This window comes from Belonocnema kinseyi, chromosome 1, assembly GCF_010883055.1.
Source record: "Belonocnema kinseyi isolate 2016_QV_RU_SX_M_011 chromosome 1, B_treatae_v1, whole genome shotgun sequence".
Lineage (NCBI taxonomy): Eukaryota > Metazoa > Arthropoda > Insecta > Hymenoptera > Cynipidae > Belonocnema > Belonocnema kinseyi.
Window position 1 is genome coordinate 175,749,187 of NC_046657.1, and position 10,744 is coordinate 175,759,930.

The 10,744-nt window shown below is 28.4% G+C and overlaps 1 protein-coding gene across 3 annotated transcripts in view; it reads left to right on the forward strand.

Moving 5' to 3' along the window:
* The first annotated feature begins 1,088 nt into the window (after positions 1-1,088).
* LOC117176134 (protein HID1) overlaps positions 1,089-10,744 on the forward strand; it is a 124,426-nt gene continuing 114,770 nt past the window's right edge. For 2 of the 3 annotated variants that reach the window (XM_033366209.1, XM_033366227.1), the window contains exon 1: positions 1,089-1,464. In XM_033366209.1, coding sequence (XP_033222100.1) covers positions 1,399-1,464 — 66 coding nt within the window. In that variant the 5' untranslated portion in view covers positions 1,089-1,398. The remainder of the gene's footprint in view (positions 1,465-10,744) is intronic. The other variant, XM_033366219.1, reaches the window with a different exon arrangement.

Here is a 10,744-nt window from a genome sequence, read left to right on the forward strand (position 1 = left end):
ATTGATAGGTTATGTTAACAATATTTCTCCGTATTTCTTCTACATTGCAAGTTATATATTTTCAAATATTTTACATTATCTATGACACAAACTGCATTATTTTTAAAATAATTTCATTAATTTATAAATTATAAAATTCCTTTATCTTTTAACAGCTTTTACTTGATATCTTCGCTTATGGCATTTACTAAATTTCAAATATACTTCATTTCGCGCGCTCACTTTTCCAATATGGCTGGTTGTGGTGGAGCTGCTTTTTTTGGTTAACTTTTTTTTAGTTGCGTGTGGCTAGACCATCGACATATAGAAATGGACCGGTAATGCTGTGGGGAGAACGGTAATGTGCTCTAGAGAGAGAAAAAACACATGAGAGAATCTATCTCTTTCTAGATAAAGCTGATTGGTCGAGAATATTTTCGTTGGGTGAAGTTTGGCGCAGCACAGGACCGTGCTTTGTGTCACGAGTGCCCCAATAATGTGACGTTTATCGCACTTCAGAATTGATTTATTTAATTATAATTAATTGTAAATTAATATAAAAAATGGTGGCAGTCTGTGTAGTTTGTGTGCATTATCAAGACGTTTATACGAGGATATGTTTTCATACGTAAGTAAAGTTATTGAATATAGTAAAATAAAAAATGTTACAACAAAAACAAAACCTCAAAATATGAAAAATATGTGCGTATGCTATACAAATGATTATTTTTTATGTTATAGAAATATTGTTCACATTTTTGACAGTTTTTACGTTATTTTTAAACTCAAAAAACGATTATTATTGTAGCATTTCCAATCCAATTTCAAGAAGAATTCAAGGTTACCAAGTTTTTAAAATAATGTATCTAAAACAGGTTATTTTACATGAATGTTCTTTAAAATTCAATTTATTATAACTACAAATTTCTAATGTATTGTTTATCTTTTTTTTTAATTAACTGTACAGAATATTTAGGCAATACCTGGGGCTACAAAATCATTTGACAGAGTCCTGAAATAGATAAAGACAGGTCTACGTCTCCTATGTTTTTTCTCCCTCTAGAGCCCATTTCAGTTCTCCCCAAAGCGTTACCGGTCCATTTCTATATGTCGATGGGCTAGACTGTGTTTTCTTAGATCATGGTGGTTTGTGTCACTTATGTCAAATGTGGTAAAATGTTCATGTGTCACTCATGTCACTTTAGTTCCATTAGTTGTTGATCGTGAATTGTTGTTGACATGATTAAGCCCTAAATATGGTCAAAAATCTCCACAGCAGAATGACTATCAGGCTATCTTCTAGTTGCTACCTTAATTAACGGATGTCCTGAGGAAACTGCGTCCTTATGGCCTAAACTAAACTTACTTAAGGCGGCTTCTTTTTTTGACATTAATAAAAATAATTTCCCTTCTTCCAAAATGGGTAATGCAGATACTAAATTGAATTTCCGTAAAGCTGTTGTCCAGTTGACGTCTAAAACTCAGGTGAGATTCATTACAGATCGCTAAATATCAATCTTCAGTTTTTAACTAACCATATTGGTATTTCGATTACATGATTCTACCAATTGAGCTGCCGGATCGATTAAGGGTACAAATTTTTTCAGCTCGAGGGGCAAAGTAACCCTGACATGATTAAAATAAGAATTATGAAACTATTTTTTAACTGAATTCAAACAAATTTCCTGCAGTTATTGAATTTCCAAAAATTAATGTTCTAAACAAATTACGAAAACCAAAGATATTATAAGCCTAGATGCGGCACGTGTATAGTTCGAGGAACTAATTGTAGACGGCGCTCCCGGCGAAAATTGCCCGATCCCCCCACGCCTCTACCCGAAAATCGCACCACCAACTACTTTGCCCCTGCAATCTTCACTCGTCGAACAAGTCCATAGTCGGTAAATAGTAAATACTTAAATATAAAATACAAATTTTATATCGAGAATTTTGATTTATTATTTTAAATTAATGAATAAATTATTTTAATAAATTTTGCGTCAAGAAAATATGTAGATGCATAAGATTTACTTTTAAATTTAATTAAAATGTAATTTTATCGTAATAAATATTTTTAGCTATCTTTTATGGGAAAAATTAGTCATTTTGCTATTTAAATTTACTGTCTATAAATAATATTATTTTGTTTTTTTGAAAAAGAAGCGGTAGAAATTCTACTAAATAAAGCTATACATTTGAAGAAATTAAAAGTTTTAATTGGTAGACATAGTGAGTTGAAATTTAAAATAATTAATTTTTTAAATAAATATGATCGTACAGCGTTCTCGCATGTATAATTAGTGATTTGGAGTTTTTAGATGTAGAGTTAAATTTTATAGGAATACCGCGTCCCTCACGATTATTAATTTAAGTAAACAATAATTCGTAAATTTCTGTGTTGTGAAATTAACTATAAATTAAATGAATTATAATGAAACGATAAAATTATATAATAAAATTATTTTTTATTATATTTTTTTATACAATATTTTATAGAAATTTATGTATCTTACTATGTATATAAATTATGTCCCGCTTTTTTAAATTGAGAACCCCACAATTTCAAAATTGAAAAAATGTATTTTTGAATTTTACTCGAGTGGTTGATCAGAATAAATAAATATTTTGCCTTACATTTCTCAATTTAAACCAAACGGTCAGAAATTATTGGAAAGTTTCAAAAACATTTATCTCTTATTTGTTAGTTTGTAATAAAATAATCCGTAAATGAACTATTTATTGTCGCGGGCACATTCTTATCGTGCGCTGTGTCCGTGACTCGCAAGTTTAAGTGCGTCTGGGGCGCGCGTCTTTTGATTTCCGCGATTCCCGCTCAGATATTTATTCTTTACATTTAGAATGCTTGAATGAAATTATATCAAAAATATCTCTTTAGATCGCAGTATTTATATGCGTGTTCATATTCTGAATTTTTTGCTTAAATAAGTATAGTTAAAGATTAAGTTTCTCGAAGCTCTGTGGGCTTTGAGGTACACAAGATTATCGTGACACTCGCGCTGAGCACTCGTTTTTTGACAGACAGTTGTAAATTTATATTTTCTGAACCACCTTAAAATAAACTTAAAAAATATAATCCTTTTTTTAGACATTTTTCTCTATCTCGCGTTGTTATGCAAATAATAGGATTTTGGTTTTCATATTATTTTTTATACATGTATAAAGCAAAATATCCTACAAGTCTTCTTTTAGATTTTTTACGTACCTTGCTTCTTTTAGCGTAATATTGGAATTTCTGATTATCTGCATATATTATTTACGATAAAACAAAATTACGAGTCCCATTGAAAAGCGGTTTAAAGAAATTTTGTAGGATTTTTCAAAACCTATCATTTCTCTTTGAGACTTTTTATACAAGAAAATCCAAAAAGTTTGTATGATAATCTTGTAGGGCTTTCAAAAAGCATTGTTTTTCTTTACTTTTTTTATATCGTACGTTGTTTGGCTTATAATTTTGATTTTCGAATGATATTAAATATTTTGAAAATGCTATAACTCTGAGAATTTTTTTTGTATGAAAAAAATCATTAGCATAAATTGTTTAGCTTTGTGATTACTATTGATAGCCATAAATAAAAATTTGGAGTAAAAAAAATGGTCCCAAAATTTGTATTTTTATCCAAAATGGCTGTTAACGAACTCGTCCTTTCTTTTTGGACTTGTCGGACCTTTCTTTTCTTATCCTTTCTCAATAATCAATGATGAGAATGAGAAAAATTAGAGGCCCTTTATTTATTGTTATCAATTTCAGTTTTTAAATCATTTGAATTCTTCAAAGTAAAACGCAGTTACTTTTCTCTGTAATATTGATTTTTATCCAATATAAATAAAATTGAAAATAAAGTTTCTTAAGTATAGTCTCAATATACTTGTTCTCTGTCATCCTTTTAATTGTTCTAATTTCGTTTTCTGAGTCTTGTCGATTTTTCGTTGTGTATTTTTATGCTAAACAAATTTTAAACTATACATTGTAAGGATAATTTCATCAAATACAAAAATCGAAACTTTAAGGGGTCGTCAGTAAACTGCATTACCAATTTGATGGGGGGGGGGGGGGGGGGGGGGGGGGGGGGTCACGCTAAAAACTATGGTTCGAACAGGGGTTGGGGGTCAGTGGAAGAAAAGTTACGAACTTAGATAACATTTAGTATGTTTCCTTATTATTAACTTTTAAAGAATTGCTCTTTTTTCTCTGCTTTTAAAAAAAAACCTTTTCTCGTTTTTTCGCTTAAGTCCTTTTTGGTAGGAAGTCTACTATTATATTTGTGGTTCGGAATTCAACTCGTTTGGTTAAAAATTCTATTATTCAGTTGCAAATTTTATTATTCTGTAAAAAATGCAACTATTTTGTTAAAAAGTCTTCTTGTTTCGTTAGGAATTCAAAATCTTGGTTAAAAGTTGAACTACTTTGTAAAAAAATTATTCTTTTGGTTTTAGATTCACCTCGTTGGTCGAAAATTTAACTATTCTATTTTTAGAAAATTAATCTTCTGCGGATAAAAAGTCATTTTTAGGCTGAACTCTTTTGTTAAAAATGTAACTATTTTGTTAAAAATTAGTGTTTTAAAATAAGAATTAATTTTTTTTAAGTAACAAGATAAAGATGTTATTTTTTATTTAAATTTATATTTTGATTAAAAACTCATATTTTCTGGTTTAAAATTGCTCCTCCCGGCTTTAATAAAATTCAAACATTTTGTTAAAAATTCATATATTTTGTTGAAAGCTCGTCTTATTTTAGTAGATCATTAATACAATTCTGGAAAATTCATTTCTTTGGTTAAAAATTTAACTATTTTTTTCGCAATTTATCTTCTTTAATTGAAAATTAAACGACTTGGTTAAAAGTTGAACTTTATCATTAAAGGTTCATATTTTTGGACTCCCATTGATCTTTAGGGTTGACTCTTTTGTTGAAAATTTAATTTATCGATTTAGTTGAAAGTTAATCTTTTTTTAACATGTAACAATTTTCTTGCCATTTTGGGTTTTTTGTTTTTTCCAAAATTAATTTTTTTCTGAAAATTTGCAATTTAACATTTTTGTTAGAAATTTATATTTCTAACAAAATATATTTATATTTATATTTAATTTTTTTTAGAACATTCTTTTGTTTTGTGGAAAATGCATCTTTTTGGTCGAAAATTAATTTTCTTGATTTTTTCTACATCGTCTTTTTATTAAAAATGCAATTGTTAAGTTCTAAATTAGTATATTTTGATTAATGATTTAACAATATGGTAGAAAATTAAAGTAGGATTTGTTTGTAAATGAACTTTTCCGGGTTCTTTTCGTGTTTGTTAAATTTAGTTTTTTTTTTAAATCATATTTCTGCAAGATTTATCTCTTTGGCTTAACATTGAACTTTTTTTGTTGACAATTTGGTTTTTTATGTTAGAAATTACTTTTTTTAAAAATTGCAATTTGTTTATTCTTGATTAGAAATGGATCCTTTATAAGTTGAAAATTCAACTATTTGGTTGAAAATTCATGGAATTTGTTAAAAATTCGTCTTTTTTGTTAAGAAAATCAATCTTCTTAGTTACAAATTGATTATACAGGGTGGGCACGCTGGAGCTTACATACATGGCGATCTGAATGCTACCCGAATTGCACAACAGCAGGGGAGAAGCCATTATACAGGGATATTTTCATATTTCGCGCCTTTAAAATTGCATTCGGATCGGCCAAGTCCGTGCATCTTCGGATCAAGTTTATCATAGTTTCCATGGTTGCGTTCGAAACTTCAAATGGATACAAGTATCAAAACAACATAGGTTATGTTACATAGTAATTGCAAATAATAAAAGTGTTTAATTGATAATGAAGTGAGACATGTGACCTGAGAAGTAAACGTCAGTTTTCTTCTGTGTCAATAATATTATGGAATGGCTGCTGACTGACAAATACTATAAAATGGTAATAATATTCTGCGATTTTAGTGGGCGAAGAGTGAATTGTGTTTAACGGTTATTTGCGGCATAAAAAAGGTATGTTGTAAATAGACAGGATATGCTTTAAATAAAGTGAATAAAATATTACATGCGAAAACTTTCAATTGAAATTACCATAATTTCTTACAGCGATTTGGGTGAAAAGGTGAATCCGAACATAACCTCGAAATAATGACAGATCGGCCCAGCATGTTTATTATACTTTCGATTGCTTATTTTTTACCAAAGAAATGTTTTGTGGTTTTGTATATTTATTACTGGCAGTCTCAGCAGTACTAATTTAAACAATAATTACCTAATAATTATTTAACAATCCTGACTTATTCATAATTTTAATAAGTAACACTTCATTCCTGAAATTAATAACTGATTTCCATTGTTTTTTTTTCACAGATCGATCATAGATGAAATACACATCAGAAAATTCAGATGGATTTTGTGCATGTCAGCTGGTTCATTTCAATGAACATTATTGGAAACCCGTTATCTCTAGACCGTATCCCAAGACTGGAGATTGGTTAGCCTAAAATTAATTCTATTTCAATCTAATGGTATAGAGAAGTATCAAAAAAATATCTTAAGGTAATTTATCTTATCTAAATTTTTATTAATAAAATATTCAGGCATTTTTTTGTATTTTAGAAAATGTTTTGTCTGGATCTCATACTAAAATTTGGTTTGATCAACTACTAAAATAAATTAGAGACTCGTTGGTGATCGAATTGTATCAGATATAAATCTAGACTAGATATTTTAGGCCAGAATTGTTATTCCAATTTTTTCAGAAATTATTCTATTTGAAAAAATGCTATCTCTGGATCTGATTTCCAAATTTTCATTCAAACAGCCTCGAAAATTAATTCTAATTCATTTTGATGGTATAACTTCGTCAAAAAGATATCTTGAAGAAATTTAACTTGCCTGAATTTCAATTAATAAAATATTTAGGGATTTTTTATATTTTAGCAAATGTTTTCTCTGGACCTCATCCTAAAATTTGGTTTAGTCAACCAATAAAATAAATTAGAGACTCGTTAGTGAAAGAATTGTATCAGAAATAAATGCAGACAAGATATTCTACGCTAGAATTGTTATTCCAATTTTTTTTATAACTTATTCTATTTTCAAAATTCCTATCTCTGGATCTGATTCCAAACGGGCATTCAATCAGCCTCGAAAATTAATTCTAATTTATTTTGATGGTATAGTTTTATCAAAAAGATATCTCGAAGAAATTTAACTTGTCTGAATTTTAGTTAATAAAATATTCAGGGATTTCTTTGTATTTTCGGAAATGTTTTCTCAGGACCTCATCATAAAGTTTGGTTTAGTCAACCAATAAAACAAATTAGAGACTCGTTCGCGATAGAATTTTATCAGAAATAAATCTAGACAAGATATTTTAGGCCAGAATTTTTATTCTAATTTTATGAGAAATCATTCTATTTTCGAAAAATGCTATCTCTCGATCTGATTTCCAAACTGGCATTCAACCAGCCTCGAAAATTAATTCTAATTCATTTTAATGGTATAGCTTTGTCAAAAAGATATCTTGAAGAAATTCAACTTGCCTGAATTTTAATTAATAAGAAAATATTTTGGGATTTTTTGATACTTTAACAAATATTTTCTCTGGACTTCATCCTAAAATTTAGTTTAGTCAACCAATAAAATAAATTAGAGACTCGTTGGTGATAGGATTGTATCAGAAATGATTTCAGACGAGATATTTTAGGCTAGAATTTTTATTCCATTTTTTTAAAAATTATTCTATTTTTGAAATTGCTATCTCTGGATCTGATTTTCAAACTAGCATTCAATTAGCCGGAAATTAATTCTAATTCATTTTGATGGTATGGTTTTATCAAAAAGATATCTCTAAGAAATTTAATTTGCCTGAATTTAAATTATTGAAATATTTAGGGATTTTTTTGTATTTTAGAAAACGTTCTTTCAGAAAAACATCCTAAAATTTGGTTTATTTAACTAATAAAATAAACTAGAGACTTGTTAGATATGGAATTGTATCAGAAATAAATTTAGACAAGATATTTTAGGCCAGAATTGTTATTCCAATTTTTTTATAACTTATTCTATTTTCGAAAAATGCTACCTCTGGATCTGATTTCCAAACTGGCATTCAATCAGCCTCGAAAATTAATTCTAATTAATTTTGATAGCATAGGTTTACCAAAAAGATATCTCAAAGAAATTTAAATTGCCTGAATCTTAAGTAATAAAATATTCAAGGATTTCTTTGTATTTTCAAAAATGTTTTCTCTGGACCTCATCATAAAATTTAGTTTAGTCAACCAATAAAATAAATTAGAGACTCGTTTGTGATTGAAGTGTATCAGAAGTAAATCTAGACAAGATAATTTTAGGTTGAGGTTCAGAGAAAGCATTTTCTGAAATATAAACAAAAATCCCTAAATATTTTATTAATTTAAATTCAAGCAAGTTAAATTTCTTCGAGATATCTTTTTGATAAACCTATGCCATCAAAATGAATTAGAATTAATTTTCGAGGCTGATTAAATGCCAGTTTGGAGATCATATCCAGAGATAGCAATTTCGAAAATAGAATCATTTCTAAAAAAATGGAATAACAATTCTAGCCCAAAATATCTTGTCTAAACTTATTTCTAATACAATTCTATCACTAACGAGTCTCTAATTTATTTTATTGGTTGACTGAACCAAATTTTAGGATGAGTTCCTGAGAAAACATTTTCGAAAATACAAAAAAAAATCCCTAAATATAATATTAATTTAAATTCAGGCAAGTTAAATTTCTTTAAGATATCTTTTTAATAAAGCTATACCATCAAAATGAATTAGAATTAATTTTCTTGGCTGATTGATTGCTAGTTTGAGAATCAGATCAAGAGATAGCATTTTTCGAAAATAGAATAATTTCAAAAAAAAATTGGAATAACATTTCTGGCCTAAAATATCTTGTCTAGATTTATTTCTGATACAATTCTATCACCAACGAGTCTCTAATTTATTTTACTGTTTGGCTAAACCAAAATTTAGGATGAGGTCCAGAGAAAACATTTTCTAAAATACAAAAAATTCCCTAAATATTATATTAATTTAAATTCAGGCAAGATAAATTTCTTCAAGATATCTTTTTGACAAAGCTATACCATCAAAATGAATTAGAATTAATTTTCGAGGCTGATTGAATGCCAGTTTGGAAATCAGATCAAGAGATAGCATTTTTCAAAAATAGAATAATTTCTAAAAAAATTGGAATAACAATTCTGGAGTAAAATATTTTGTCTAGTTTTATTTCTGATACAATTCGATCACCAACGAGTCTTTAATTTATTTTATTGGTTGATCAAACAAAATTTTAGGATGAGAGCTAGAGAAAACATTTTGTAAAATACAAAAAAATCTCTAAATATTTCCCTAATTTAAATTCAGGCAAGTTAAATTGCCTCGAGATATCTTTTTGATACACTTATATCATAAAAATGAATTAGAATGAATTTTAAAGGCTGATCAAATGCCTGTTTAAAAATCAGATCCAGAGATAGCATTTTTCGAAAATAGAATAATTTAAAAAAAAATGAAATAAAATTTCTGGCCTAAAATATCTTGTCTAGATTTATTTCTGATACAATTCGGTCACCAACGAGTCTCTAATTTATTTTATTGGTTGACTAAACCAAAGTTTAGGATGAGATCTGGAGAAAAAATTTGGTAAAATACAAAAAAAATCCCTAAATATTTTATTAATTAAAATTCAAACAAGAAAAATTACCTCGAGATATTTTTTTGATACACCTATACCATCAGATTGAATTAGAATTAATTTTAGGCTGCTTAATCCCCAGTCTTGGGATAAGGTCTAGAGGTAATGATTTTTCAATGATGTTCATTGAAATGAACCAGCTGGAATGCACAAAATCCATCTGTATTTCCTGATGTGTACTCGTATTTTATGTATGATCGATCTGTGAAAAAAAAACAATGGAAATCAGTTATTAATTTCCGGAATAAAGTGTTGCTTATTAAAATCATTAATAAGTCATGTTTGTTAAATTATTATTAAGCAATTATTGTTTAAATTATTACTGCAGGCACTGTCAGTAATAAACATACAAAACCACAAAACATTTCTTTGGCAAATAATCAATGGAAAGTATAATAAACAAGCCAGGCCGATCTGTCATTATTTCGATGTTATGTTCGGTTTCACGTGTTTGTCCTAATCGCTGTAAGTAAATGTAGGTAGTGTCAATTTAAAGTTTACGCATGTAATGTTTTATTTACTTTACTTAATACGTATTCTATATATTCATAACATACATTTTTGCCGCAAATGAGCGTTAAACACAATTCACTCTTCGCCCATTGGGATCGCAGAGTATTGTTACTATTTTATAGTATTTGTCACTCAGTAGACATTCCATAATGTTATTGGCACGGAAAATAATTGACGTTTACTTCTCAGTACACAGGTCTCACTTCATTATCAATGAAACACTTTTATTATTTGTAATTACTACATAACATAACCTATATTTTTTGCCACTTGTATCCGTTCGAAGTTTCGAACGCAGCCATGGAAACTATGATAAACTTGATGCGAAGATGCACGGGCTTGACCGAATGGTCGATCCGAACGCAACTTTAAAGGCGCGAGATATGAAAATACCCCTGTACAATGTAAGCCCCAGCGTGTCCACCCTGTATATTGCGACTTTAAATCTTAGGAATTTAAAGCGTTTCATATTGCATTCAAATCAATTGAAAGTGAGTTTTAAATAATAACTGAT